The sequence below is a fragment of the Heptranchias perlo genome, chromosome 10, assembly GCF_035084215.1.
Source record: "Heptranchias perlo isolate sHepPer1 chromosome 10, sHepPer1.hap1, whole genome shotgun sequence".
NCBI classification, from domain to species: domain Eukaryota; kingdom Metazoa; phylum Chordata; class Chondrichthyes; order Hexanchiformes; family Hexanchidae; genus Heptranchias; species Heptranchias perlo.
The window spans coordinates 35,635,444-35,650,856 of NC_090334.1; the positions used below are offsets into that span (position 1 = coordinate 35,635,444).

The 15,413-nt window shown below is 40.5% G+C and overlaps 1 protein-coding gene across 12 annotated transcripts in view; it reads right to left on the reverse strand.

Annotated features, from left to right (window-relative positions):
- mipol1 (mirror-image polydactyly 1) overlaps nucleotides 1-15,413 on the reverse strand; it is a 288,620-nt gene that overhangs the window by 134,149 nt on the left and 139,058 nt on the right. For all 12 annotated transcript variants that reach the window (XM_067991462.1, XM_067991458.1, XM_067991457.1 and 9 more), the window contains 3 exons: nucleotides 11,194-11,323; nucleotides 7,223-7,256; nucleotides 6,800-6,970 (listed from right to left, as the gene is read on the reverse strand). In XM_067991462.1, coding sequence (XP_067847563.1) covers nucleotides 6,800-6,970; nucleotides 7,223-7,256; nucleotides 11,194-11,323 — 335 coding nt within the window. The remainder of the gene's footprint in view (nucleotides 1-6,799; nucleotides 6,971-7,222; nucleotides 7,257-11,193; nucleotides 11,324-15,413) is intronic.

A 15,413-nucleotide genomic window follows, 5' to 3' on the forward strand; every position in this document is an offset into this window, starting at 1 on the left:
CATTCTTTGGAACATACTGTGAAAATCTATTTTCAAAAAGGACACATTAATATGGTAGGCAGTGGGCTGGTAAGCATGTGTGGTAATAGAGGGAGTAATGATTAAGAAGGGCATGTTCACAGTGCCAACATACTGTGATCAAGAACACTGAACTGTTCATACAAAAGCACATTTACAAAGTTAAGTAAAAGTCCTGTCAATCAATGATGCACCAGTCTCTCTGCACGTCATCATCAATCATTTTCTCCTCTTCCTCCTCTGCTAAGACTTCAAAGTGGCCTTCTTGGTCCTCTGGCTACATGGTCTCCCTTCTTTGAATAGTGAAATTATGCAATATACATCAGTCGCAGATCATTGAATCATAGAAAGGTTACAGCACGGAAGGAGGCCATTCGGCCCATCGAGTCCGTGCCAGCTCTATGCAAGAGCAATCCAGCTAGTCCCATTCCCCCGCCCTTTCCCCGCAGCCCTGCAAATGTTTTTCCTTTCAAGTACTTATCCAGTTCCCCTTTGAGGGCCATGATTGAATCTGCCTCCACCACCCCCTCAGGCAGTGCATTCCAGATTCTAACCACTCACTGTGTAAAAAAGTTTTTCCTCATGTCACCTTTGGTACTTTTGCCAATCACCTTAAATCTATGTCCTCTAGTCCTTGATCCTTCCGCCAATGGGAATAGTTTTTCTCTATCGATTCTGTCTAGACCCTTCATGATTTTGAATACCTCTATGAAATCGCCCCAAAACCGTCTCTGTTCCAAGGAGAACAACCCCAGCTTCTCCAGTCTATGTAACTCAAGTCCCTCATCCCTGGAATCATTCGAGTAAATCTCTTCTGCACCCTCTCTAAGGCCTTCACATCCTTCCTGAAGTGAGGTGACCAGAACTGGACACAATACTCCAGTTGTGGAAGAACCAGTGTTTTATAAAGGTTCATCATGACTTTCATACTTTTCTATTTGTGATATCTTGCCAAGGCTATGGAGCAGTGCTCTCCCCCGATCTGTCCAAACATTGGATTCCCCGCTTGAGCATGCCAATTGTATGTTCCAGCAGAATTCGGTAGAAGAATGAACTTTGTTTTATCTGTATTGCACCTCTGTTTAGGGGTTTCTCAATGGGGCTGCAATGGAGATCTGTGGTCCCCCACCAGCCAGCCATCTAGTCTGCTTTCTCCTTCTAATAATGGTGCCATGGTGGACCAGTGCAAAATGAAGACATTACGGCTACTGCAGTACATCGCTCATGAACTTGCATTACCCTATTCCTCTGGTTCAATACTACTACTTGCACAATATGGCATGAAAGCCTTTCATATTCATATCCTAAATGAGGATGATGATGGGGCTATGATGGCCATATGTCTGACATCACTAGGGGCCTGCAATTTTGGAAAGCCTGTCACCTGTTAAAAGTGCTGCACCCTCTTGTGCTCTTGCCTCCATTCCATGGGGAAAGTGATGAAAGTATTTCCCCATGGCAGACAAAGGATCTGTCATTTGTTTCATGCATAAGTAGACTGGAGGCTGACCGAAGTGGCAAATATTACTAATGGTGGTTTGGAAGGATCCAGTCATGTAGAAATTTATTGTGGTGATAAACTTTACAGTCATGGGCAAACGGCTTTCCCAGCAGTAGATCTTGTCTGGGGTGTGGGCTCAAAGAAAATGAATACCATGACATTCTAACTCATGAAACATAGATGGCAAAGGCAGGTCCCTTTAGATATCCCCAGGTAGGCGCCTAGGTCTGAGGACTCAGCTCGTGGAACAAGGCTGAATGAGGTTTGAGCTGAAATCGTAGTGGGACGAATAAGCATTGTAGGAAGAAAAAAGGTTATATTACTAGGATTTATAGTCATGTTCATAGTTTCTTTTGTGGTAAAGATGAAGTAAATAGGGCAGCAGTGAGTCTCCCGTGGTCTAATTTTATAGATACAGATGAAAAGGTAAACGGACCAATGCAGAAAGCTGGAGAGGAATCAGTGGTGATCGCTTATCTAGGAATAAATGATTTAGGGAGAGGTCAGGAGTTGAAAAGCAAGTTTAGCCTAAAGTTAAAGGACAAGGAGTGTAAAGAATCTTCTGAATTACCGCTGATCTTTCAAGTTATGAATTTATGAGTAGAATTATGGGGCAAATTAGTGTCTGGCTAGTTGGGGGAGGATTCAAAGCTCTGGTTTTATCAATAACTGGAACTGGTTAGGGTAAGCTTGGTGGTATAGGAGAGATAAACTACATCTACACCAGTATCCCCCACGATGACGGCATCGCTGCGACAGCATCAATACTCAACACCAACAACAGCCAATCTCCAGACGCCATCCTACAACTCATCCGCTTCATCCTGGATCACAATGTCTTCACCTTCGATAACCAGTTCTTTACCCAAACACACGGAACAGCCATGGGGACCAAATTCGCACCCCAATACGCCAACATTTTCATGCACAAGTTCGAGCAGGACTTCTTCACTGCACAGGACCTCCAACCAACACTATACGCCAGATATATCGACGACATTTTCTTTCTATGGACCCACGGCGAGGAATCACTAAAGAGACTACACGATAACATCAACAAGTTCTATCCCACCATCAAGCTCACCATGGACTACTCCTCAGAATCAGTTTCTTTCTTGGATACACGAATCTCCATCAAAGACGGGCACCTCAGCACCTCACTCTACCGCAAGCCCACGGACAACCTCACGATGCTCCACTTTTCCAGCTTCCACCCTAACCACGTCAAAGAGGCCATCCCCTATGGACAGGCCCTGCGAATACACAGGGTCTGCTCAGACGAGGAGGAACGCGATGGACACCTACAGACGCTGAAAGACGCCCTAGTAAGAACGGGATATGACGCTCGACTCATCGATCGACAGTTCCGACGGGCCACAGCGAAAAATCGCGTAGACCTCCTCAGAAGACTAACACGGGACGCAACCAACAGAGTACCCTTCGTCGTCCAGTACTTCCCCGGAGCGGAGAAACTACGCCATGTTCTCCGCAGCCTTCAACATGTCATCAATGATGACGAACACCTCGCTATGGCCATCCCCACACCTCCACTACTCGCCTTTAAACAGCCACCCAACCTGAAACAGACCATCGTTCGCAGCAAATTACCCAGCTTTCAGGAGAACTTGTAGGTAACACCTCTCTGTCTGCACACTGTGATTGCCTTGGCAACAGGCAGTTGGAAAGACTATCTGTAATCACCAGGTATTGTTCTGTGATTTATAAATGCGAAGGGTTCGAGGATTTCATTTCCACATTCACCTGAGGAAGGAGGAAGCCTCCGTAAGCTTGTGAATTTCAAATAAAATTGTTGGACTATAACTTGGTGTTGTAAAATTGTTTACAATACATCTAAATAGGACAGAAACCAGGCAACTAGCTAATCATGGATTGCAGAATTATAGCTCTTTTAAACTAGGTATGGGGAGTGGAAGGAATCAGGTTTTAACTATAGTTAAATAGAACTTGGATGCTAGTCAATAGAAAGGAGAAAATAAAACAGAAACCAAATAGAGGCTAAAAAAAACTTAAGATAAAAGTAAATATTACAATTCAGTGCCTTTACCTGAATGCTAGGAGAATTTTGAATAAAATGCAGAGAGGGAAGTGATGATGTGAAGGGGTTTAGGAGGGAGTCCAGAGAATAGGGCCAAGATGGCCAAAGGTTCTGGCCCCAATGGCGGAGCGTTTTGGCCAGGAACAGTACAGTTTTCTCACTGGATTTTGTGTCTGCTGCTGTGAAGACAACCTTTATTTACTGGTAGACATTTTATGGAGGGCATAATAATGTTTCCTTTGAGCATACCCCTCTATTTGTTATTTGGAGGAGGAACAATGCTGGGACACCAGGCAGATCGGACAGCACTAGAGGTATTTGGAACTCACTCACAGGTATTCTCTTTCACTAAGAAATACTGACCATGATACATCTTCCTCAATCTGTCTCAAAAGCTATGTCTTCAGAGACTACACTTCACTAGAGAAGCCATATGCAAGTTGTGTGCCATTTTGGAATCCGACCAAAAGATCATTTCATCCACAGGCACTGCACTGTCCGTGTCTGTGAAAATCTCAACAGTTCTGAATTTTTATGGCTCAAGGGCATATAGAATCATAGAAGTTTACAACATGGAAACAGGTCCTTCGGCCCAACATGTCCATGTCGCCCAGTTTATACCACAAAGCTAGTCCCAATTGCCTGCACTTGGCCCATATCCCTCTATACCCATCTTACCCATGTAACTGTCCAAATGCTTTTTAAAAGACAAAATTGTACCCGCCTCTACTACTGCCTCTGGCAGCTCGTTCCAGACGCTCACCACCCTTTGAGTGAAAAAATTGCCCCTCTGGACCCTTTTGTGTCTCTCCCCTCTCACCTTAAATCTATGTCCCCTCGTTATAGACTCCCCTACTATCAGGCTACATGTGATGACATCTACAACATAAACCAATCAACTGTGCATAAATGCATTAAACAAGTAACTGATGCACTGTTTGGTAGAGGTAGCCTCTTCATAAACATCCTCACATACTCGCAGCATCAGTTTTACAGAATGTCAGGATGCCCACAAAATTACAGTTTTCACACACAGGATGTTGCAGCTTGCACACACATGGCAACACGTGCTGCCTTGGGCATCCTGTTACCTTCATCAGAAAAAAGTTTTGTTGTTTCGGTGTTTGAGTATCTGATCAGCAGCATTGAATCATTCAGGTCAACACTTGGTTTCCTGGGAGTTACAATACTTTTATTTCGGTGTTCAGCCAAATATAGGGGAGCAGGAGAAAAGGAGAATTTACAATGGCTGATGACTTTTAGTGGAAGGAGATACTTGAGTGTTTGGTTATGCAATTGTTTTATGTTTAGTCCAATAGGACTAAAGGGGGAAGAAGCAGATTGTTATAACAAACATGAAGTTGGCTCTTGCACTCTGGCCTCCCATTTCCTCCACTGTCTGCCTTCTGATCAATTCCAGGGCTTGCTCCTCATAGGCTGCAAGGGGATAAAAGCCTGGGGACTCCATTTGTGTCACTTCTCTGCCAATCATTGTGTGCAGCTTTCTCCAGCAAGAATAAAGCAATTACCGTGACTGCTCAAGAGTGGGCATAATAGCAGCAAGTAAACTATTATAGGGGTGAAACCAAGTGGTTTATCTGAGCAACTTCAATTATATAAGACTTGCACTACCCCATTCATGTGGCAAACTCCTTTCACTGAGCCTTTTGTAGGCAGGTTTGTAGGCAAGTTGATTTTGGCACTGCTGAATCTGTGCCAGAAATTCCTCCACATTGAAGTCCATGAATTTAGATGTTCTTGAGAGCCTCTTTGACATTTCAGCAACAATTCAATACAAAAATATCCAAAGAAACTATTGCCAAGGGAAACCAACTATTCTATAATAACACGTTGTATATTTAATGGTATAACACTTTTGTCATTATAGAACAGTGTATCATCCAACTTACAGTGAGCAGCGTAGCAGAGATCCAATAATATTTATATTTTTATGAATCTGACAGTAAAAAGTCCAAAACTACACAACTTTATCATTCATTCACTGCATCAGCATTAAAAATATAAATGCTAAAAGATGGAGTCTTGCTCTGTGCTGCTGCTGGGTTGATGTGATTTACACTTACTTCACACACAAACAGTTGTACAACAAGCAAGTCTCATATGGTCATACAACATCTGTTAACTGTTGTAAATAAATACGGCTCAAGATTTAGCTGCGCAATGATCGAGGAGCTAGGTGTCAATATTTAGCTATGTGCGTGTGTTTTGATAGAAAGAAATATGAATGCACTATGAAATTTCAAATATTTGAGGTTAGATTTAAATATTTGTTTTCACAGATTCCAACTAGTTTGTCTGTTTACTCAGCAATCTAATAAATGACATTGGAATTTACAGAAGCAATTTGACACTAGGGATAGGTAAAGTAAAAAGTGACCTAAATAACAATATATTATGGCCCTGAAAATCCTTGGGACGCAATCCCGGCAGTTACCGGGATTATGTCCCAAGGATTACATCTGCTGGTGCCCTCCAGTTCTGACCCTGCCAGAGTTTGCAGCGGGCACACCTTCGGCACCTGCCTGGCCCATGCAGCTGGAAAGTTCAATGCCTGCCCACCATTGGGGGTAGGGGTGCCCAGGCGTCCTCAGACCCCAGCCAACTTCCCCTTGATCCTCTGCATAAGGTGGTCAATCATGATTTTTCTATTTAAAGAGCTGTTCTTTCTTCCCCACCCCCCCCCCACAGGTCCAGACTGCACCTCATCTGGAGGCCAGTGCATCTCATCTCACTTGGTTTACTGGCCTCCATCACTTCGGGATGAGCTAGGGAAGTGTGGAGACCCAGTGAAGCGTCCCTGCCCCTGACAACATTTGACCAGTAAGGGGTGGACAGAGGTTCCATGCCTTACAAGGCATGTTGGAAAATTCTGGAAATGGCAGAGACCCGGCACAACCAAGTTTAAAAACACAGTGCAACGTTTCACAGCAATACTAAAGGATGTGCTATGCAACCAATACATCTTCATTCATGATTGTTTTAAAGTCACTGGAAGTATGGATCCTGCAGAACTGACACACGGTATTATAAAAATTAATTCTAGATCTTAGATTAGAGTTTGAATGATAAATATATTTCAATTTCGTTCTTTGATATGTACTTATTACTTGTAAAATTAATATTTACTAAATTGATAACACTATTAGGAGACAAGGTAGTTGGTTAAAGATATAAAGTACCTTTAATGCACTAAATATACTTACTCTTGCTAAGGCAGCATCCCTTTCCTCAATAACTGCATTCATTTCTTCAGCAGTTATTTTTTTCTTTCGTTCCCTGGTTTTGTGTATTCGATCCACAATTAAATCTCCATTCTTGTCAACTGCTCTTCTTGTATCTGCATTGTTGATTCGGTTCAGTAATTCCTGCAATGTCTATCAATAACGTTTATGTGACAGTAATACATGAATTTAGAATCAGATTTTATTTGGTTTAGGTCTTAATTAATGGGCACACACAAAAAGTACAATGGAATTATTGAATTTTTATAGAACATCTAAGATGTACATTATTAGTGTGTCAAATTCATCTTTTCCCACTTCTTAGCTCTGGAAACCCACTCAATTGTGCTTAAGCCTCTAAGATATAAGACTGACATTAAAAAATCTCCTTAGAGAATGGCTTACCATGTCATTTTCTTCAGGGTTAATATTTTCCAACCTAGAAAAGGGACACAGAGAGCCTGATCAGTAGCATTTCCTTAGCACAGCAAAATGAGTTCACTTCCTAAATCTTTCCAACCTCAAGTAATTTCATTCTACTAGTCTTTAGAGTCAACCATGACACTAAACATATTAAAGTGCCACCTGCTCTATTCCATCCTTCAATAATGCTCCATATCTTCAGCTCTGTCTGCAGACTGTTAAGTTATTAATGTTTACTGCTATATATGACTACAGGGATCAACTGTTCATATGTGCAGAGATGAAGGCAGAGCTGCCATGGCGGCAACGCTAGCACTCTCACGGCATTACCCTCTTCTGCCCTTAGACTTCATAAATCTATTTCAATGTCTCACTTCACATTTCTAAAAACAGTCTGCCATTTACACAAAAGGCTTTGCACATGTGTTTCTGTAGTGGATTCTCAACTAAAAATGTACTAGGATATCTTCCAACGTCAACAGAATGTGTCTGACTTGTAGGGCTATAGGATTACTTAAAAAAAAATAGGATACAATCTGATTCAAGAATACATGTGGTTGCCTTTTTAAAAAGTGGATAATAAATGGTCATTTTTCTTCACTTGTTCTTATTATAATAATGGTTTTACAAATATAACACATAGCTTTCATACTGACGTAAGACTAGGTTGTACTTGGCCCTAACACAAAAACTGGGATTGTACCAAAACTGCAGTTTTTCATTTGCCTCTCAACATCAGGACAGGTTGAGAAATCTATTGTTGAAGGCTCTGAGGATGGGGCATTAGTCAATATACTTTAGGGTGGAAAGGGCTGGCGCTTCAAAAAACCAGCAGACAAAATGACAAGTAAAGCATACCTTTCAGTAGTCACTGATCAGCATGAAGATATTAAGTATTTAATGGTTTTGTGAGCCCAAAGTGGGGTACAGAACAGGGGTCAGGTACTTCACAAAATGGAAGAAAAATACAAGGGCTCTTTTGCAGAAGCTTGCAATCAGCTGAAGAGACTTGAGAGCAAATTATCTGCCCAGTCTCTCAGCAAAGATACATGGCACAAAGGAACATAAAGGGGTGGAAGCAAAGAAACATATTAAAGTGGGTCAAAAACAAATAAAGTAACTTTTACATCTATTTTTAAGTCATAAATATAGTAATTCATTTTTTTTTCTTTGAGTAGACCATGGAATTTAAACAATTCTACGGTTAACATTTATAATGAGAAGTTCAACAGTACTAAAATTCAATTAACAATTCTATTACAATTTATATACTGCCAGAAAAGGATGTACATAATCTGACCTTTTCACTAACATTATGCTCTTGACCTATTGGCTTCCAAAGAATTTTTGCACAAACCTAGTTATATATATTTTGTATTTAAAATATTTCTGATATATCTGTGTACCATGAATGTCTCTTTATGTGACACCGCAATTAATGACCTCAATTTTTCAGGCTCCTCCCACCAATTTTTCAGAGGATCTGCGCCAGGTGGGGCAAAAAACTGTTTGGAGATATGGTCCACTACATCCCCATCTTTGTGTACCTCCTACTATCTCCTCCTGGCTGGGTCCAACAGCGCAAATCATACCCTCAGTAATCATATGTTAAATAAATATTTATGTGAGGGAAATGCATCCTGCAACTCATCCTAACATTGGTGTAATTTGAATTTGGGACACAAGGGCCATGTATTAGGCCCAGGCATCCAGCACTCTGAGATCACCGATGGAGCTGAAGAAACTTTTTGGGGAGCCAGGACTATGCACGTGTTCATGAAGCGCTGCCGTACACAGGCAGAAGAGGAGCCAGCAAAAGTTTTTTTTATATTATAAAAGTGCCACCTGTGCAGGCACAAGGGTACTTGCTGTTACAATTTTCTGCCCTTGTCTTGTCATGACTGCCCAGGGAATCCACCGTCAAAATGTAATTGACCTCAATGTCGAAATTTCAGCCAGGATCAAGGGTGCATCTTCTTGGCGGGCGGAATTCCCCGTTTCCTGAGATGCACCCTAATCAAAGGGAAGAGGAAAATCCTGCCTAGAAATATTATTTTTAATATCAGTTTTAATTAATAGTGACATAGTAGGTAAACTAAGTGTTTAATTGGCTCAAAGACTGAGTTGATTTTCTATAGAATGAGATTTGTGACCAACAACCTTACCCTCTGAATGAACAAAAGTTATATGAAACGTCATACACCTGATTTATTATAGTAGAAGTCAATATTGGATTTTCTTCCTCTTTTTTGTACCTATAACCAGTCACCTTGTTCAGTATCTGCTTAGTAATGCCATTACTAAGTAACCAATGCAGCCCATTTTCTCTCCATCCTGAAGAAATCTTTAGAGATTTGCTACAAATTATTTCATGGAAATAAAAACGAACTTATTGCCCATTGGATTTATTTTTGGTTTCTATCATCGAGTTTACAGCACAGAAACAGGCCATTCGGCTAACTGTTCAATGCTGGCGTTTATGCTCCACACGAGCCTCCTCCCTCCCTACTTCATCTAACCCTATCAGCATGCCCATCTATTCCTTTCTCTTTCATGTGCTTATCTAGCTTTCCCTTAAATGCATCTATGTTAATTGATTCAACTACTCCTTGTGGGAGCGCTTTCCATAGTCTTACCACTCTTTGGGTAAAGAAGTTTCTCTTGATTTCCCTATTGGATTTATTGATGTCTATCTTATATTTATGACCTCTAGTTTTGGACTCTCCTACAAGTGGAAACATTTTCTTTACATCTACCCTTTCATTATCTTAAAGATCTCTATCAGGTCACTTCTCAGCCTTCTCTTTTCTAGAGAAAAGAGCCCTTCTTGATAAGTATATCCTCTCAGTTCTGGTATCACCCCTGTGAATCGTTTTTGCACCTTCTCCAATGCCTCTATATCCTTTCTATAATATGGAGACCTGAACTGTGCACAGTACTCCAAGTGTGGTCTAACCAAGGTTCTATACAAGTTTAACATAACTTCTCTGCTTTTCAATTTTATCCCTCTAGAATTGAACCCAGTGCTTGGTTTACCTTTTTTTATAGCCTCATTAACCTGCTTCACTACTTTTAGTGATTTGTGTATCTGTACCCCGAGATCCCTTTGCTCCTCTATTCCATTTAGAATCTTATTATCCAAGCAATATGTGGCCTCCTTATTTTTCCTACCAAAATATACCTCACACTTATCTATATTGAAATTCATTTGCCAATTACACCCCATTCTGCAAGTTTATTAATGTCTTCTTGCATTTTGACGCATTCTTCCTTTGTACTAACTCCAACCCCCATAGATGGTGTCATCTGCAAATTTTGAAGTTGTACTTCCAATTCCCAAATCCAAATCATTAATGTAAATTGTTAACAACAATGGTCCCAGCACCGATCCCTGTGGAACACCACTTCCCACCTCTTGCCAGTCTGAGTAGCTACCCTTAATTCCTACTCTCTATGGCACACCTAAAATGAAAAACAGATCTAAATTTTTTTCCAAAATTTGTATCTTTATCTTCCTTGTGATTTATTGGATACACCAGCAACTCTCTTAATACATGTAATTCTGCTTATTCCCTATTTTTACTGCAAAGATATCACATTTTCAGCTGCTGAATCTTATATTTAAAAGAAATTGAAATAAACTTTGTTTGGGTAATGCGGCAGCACTGTACAAAAACACCAACTTCAAATCACCGCGCCTGGAATTATGTAAATAGTATCAGATCAAAAGGGTGCAAAAAACCCAAAACAGGGCAAGTATCAGATTGGGACCAGAGAGTTGATTACCTTTTGAAGTGAATTTAATATTTGCATGGATTTGAGATGTCATTAAAATGGAGGGTGATAATTAACTGGGAGCCACTGCATGGGGTGCATTTGACTATATTCTTTCATTCAGAATGTTATTCTTTTGTCTGAAGAATAAAAACAATTTTAAAATCCAGTACACATACCCCTCAAAGGCTTGTTCTAGCTGTTTAGCTCGCAAAACAGCTTCATCTCTCTCCTCATTGGCAAGTCTAAGTCTAGACATAACAGCTGCATCCCGTTCCTTTTGTGCGTGATAAACTTCTTCGACTAGAACTGTGATAAACAAAAAGGCAGTCAATAAGAAAGCACAACACCACCATTTTACTGATGCCTTGAGATGTGAATCTTGGAATAGCTAGCACTAGAGTCACCAGCGATCAGCTATAGCAAATGAATTGTGGGAAAAGATTAGATTCAAGGGCCTCAGATGCATCCCCAAATCGCCAGATTCTCACTTCCCTGACCGTGCAAACTTCAGTGGGATCAATGGCCATGATGGTTGGTGGGCACATCCTGGCACTTATGCTAGGAAATAGCCGCCACAGATTTTGAGGAGATTTAAACCTTTAAGGACTACATAAGTATTTACACTAAAATAATTAGTTTTAACAATTTAATTCAAAAATTTTATGAATCAAGAAATCTGTTTTGGCGTTGTACAAACCAATGCTACCAAAACAGATTAACTGGTCATTTATCTCACTATGTTTATGGAACCTTGCAGAGCACAAATTGGCTGCCTCATCTGCCTACATAACATCCATGATGCCAATTCAAAAGTAATTAATTCACGGTGAGCACTTTGGGATATCTTGAGGATGTGAAAAGTGCTATATAAATGGAAGTTCTTTCTTTTTATTTCTCTCTAAAATTGAATTTTATAGAAATCAAATACAGTGACAAGTTGGTGATCATTAATGCTTTCATGATTATTGTGCATCAACTACACAGAGGCTACTGACAGCTGACATCAGGATTGGCAGCTGGAACCAGAATTAAATGGTCAAAATGACATTACCAATACAAGTGCACCACTGCACATGCACTGAATGCAATGTGCCTGCTAAATGCATGTGAGCAAAGTGAATAGTTATGGGTAATTTTATTGTCTACACACAAGCAAGAAAATAGTTGACACAAATGCCTTAAAAACAGATTTTACATGGGCAGATTAAAGGTTAGTGTGTACAGGGAGTAGGGAGTATTGATCTACTTGCACCATGACAGTTTTTTGAAAACTTCTTGTAGTCGTAGTTGCACGTTCTTGCAGTGAATGGCTGCTCCATTAGCCTGTTGTGAAACTACATTTTATAAAGCTTTGTTTTCTTAAATCGAAAACAAATATAGCCTGGTTGAAATGTAAATGCAAAATGATCTCAGAAGCAGCGTGAAGAATTAGAATACAATATTCCTGACAGATACCCATGCCAATCCCTTTAAGCGAGATCCAGTTTCTCTTTCCAGATCTGTAAAATGTTATTGCAGGTGCTGTGGAGTCACCTATTTGTTTTGGAGGTGGGGGAAATTGTACTTAAACCACTGAAGTTTTGGGAGAGTAAGCAAATTACATTGCAGGTACTTCCCCTGCATGAACTTCTCATTTAAATACAATTCAACAATTAGCTACTTATATCAAAAGGAACACCAAGTCACCCAAACCATTTCATTTCACACGGTAGTCAACAGTTAAATTTTAAAAATATGGTCAGAGTTATAAAAGAAATTGTGAAACTATTCACAACTTCAAAATTCATAACCAAATATCAGCAATATTTTTGATTTAATTTGAAACTTGTTCAAAGTCTTGTAAATCTGGTGTTAAAATAACAAAGTAAATAGGATTTTTGAAAAAAAATTCTAGAACAGAACTTTCATACTAGGTTTATTCCACTTAGGTTTTTGAATCATGCAAACTTTTAGGTTTCAGGAGAGATTTTGAAAACCCTTTGGAAGGCCTTCTTTGTTGACTCCTATGAATTCCACTATTTGCTCAATAAAGATCCATAGCAGTTAACCCATGTTAACAAATATTAGTAATTACTATGTATGCTAAGAAAGATACTAGAAAGCAAGTAAAACAAATTATATCTTTATCATATTTGGATACCTCCATTTTTAAACAAGCAAATCAAACAATCTACAATTCAATCAGGTGACATATTTGTTTAGTAGGAACTTGCATTTTTATAGCACCTTTCACAACATCAGAACATCCCAAAGTGCTTTACAGTCAATGAAGTACTTTTGAAGTGCAGTCACTGTTGTAATGTAGGAAACTAGTAGGCTAATTGTTTTCTAATATGACTAAACACAAGCATGAAGATGATCAATTTGTGCATGACATTTTCACAGCAACAGCGCACATAAAAAGTGGCAGAGCTAACTATACCTGTTACTGTTGCGTTTAGAATCATATAGCACAGGAGACCATCATGCCTGTGCCGGCTCTTTGAAAGAGCTATCCAATTAGTCCCGTTCCCCTGCTCTTTCCTCATAGCCCTTCAATTTTTTCCTTTTCAAGTATTTATCCCTTTTGAAAGTTACCATTGCAGCATAAAAACAATTCTACTCGTCTGCCCCCTGGTTATTGTCCCAATTATTTAAATCTGCGACCTCTGGTTCAGACCCTCCTGCCAGTGGAAACAGTTTCTCCCAAACTACTCTATCAAAACTCCTCAAAATTTTGAACACCTCTGTTAATTTTCCCCTTAACCTTCTCTGTCCTGAGAGCAATTCCAGCTTCTCTAGTCTCTCCGCATAACTGAAGTCCCTCATCCCTGAGTGGGCAAAATTGTGGCAGATAGATTTCAACGCAGGTAAGTGTGAGGTTATTCATTTTGGACCAAAAATGGATAGATCCAAGTGTTTTTTAAATGGTGAAAAGCTAGGAACACTGGCGGTCCAAAGAGATTTAGGGGTCAATGTACACAGATCACTAAAATGTAGTAGTCAGCTACAAAAAAATAATAATGGAATGTTAGCCTTTATAACTAGAGAACTAGAATATAAAGGGGAGGAAGTTTTGCTACAGCTGTTCAAAGCCCTAGTTAGACCACATCTGGAGTTCTTTGTACAGTTCTGGGCATCGCATCTTAGAAAGGTTATATTGGCCTTGGAAGTAGTGCAGCACAGACTCGCCAGAATGTTACCAGGGCTCCAAGGGTTAGATTATGGCAAGAGATTACATAAACTAGGCTTGTATTCCCTGAAATATAGAAGATGGCGGGTGATTTGATTGAAGTTTTTAGGATTTTGAAAGGAATTGATAGGGTAGATAGAGAGAAACTTTTTTCACGAGAGGAGGAGTCTAGGATAAGGGGACATAACCCTGAAATCAGAGCCAGGCCATTCAGGAGAGAAGTTAGGAAACACTTCTTCATGCAAACGGTGGTAGAAGTGTGGAACTCGCTCCCACGAAAAGCAGTAGGTGCTAGCTCAACTAATCATTTTAAATCTGAGATCGATAGATTTTTGCTAGCCAAGGGTATTAAGGGACATGGAGCCAAAGCGGGTGGATGAAGCTAGGATACAGATCATCCATGATATAATTGAATGGCAGAACAGGCTCAAGGAGCTGAATGGCCTTTTCCTGTTCCTACATACCATTCTAGTAAATCTCTTCTGCACCCTCTCCAAGGCCTTGACATCCTTCCTAAAGTGTGGTGTCCAGAATTGAACACACAGGCCCAGAAATTGCTACAGCCGATCAACAAATGGCGCCCGCCGTTAGTTAGACTTGCTCTTGCCCGTTTAATTTCCAGGAGATTTTGCACTGGAAGTTGCTGGAAATGAGAGATGGAAACGGCGCAGCGCCCTTTACAGGGCATCTGGGATTTGTGCGAACAGTGCAAGCAACTGTGCATCTTCTTAACCAATCAGATTGAAGAATTGTGAAATGAACAGTGCAGAGTTTGAACCAGGAAGTGTAAGTTAGACAGTGAATTCAATGTGGAAAACTGCCCAGGTATGTCCTGTCCACAAAAAGCAGGACAAATCCAATCTGGCCAATTACAGCCCCATCAGTCTACTCTCAATCATCAGCAAAGTGATGGAAGGTGTCGTCGACAGTGCTATCAAGCGACACTTACTCACCAATAATCTGCTCACCGATGCTCAGTTTGGGTTCCGCCAGGACCACTCGGCTCCAGACCTCGTTACAGCCTTGGTCCAAACATGGACAAAGAAGTTAAATTCCAGAGGTGAGGTGAGAGTGACTGCCCTTGACATCAAGGTAGCATTTGACCGAGTGTGGCACCAAGGAGCCCTAGAAAAACTGAAGTCAATGGGAATCAGGGGGAAAACTTTCCAGTGGCTGGAGTCATACCGAGCACAAAGGAAGATGGTCGTGGTTGTTGGAGGACAA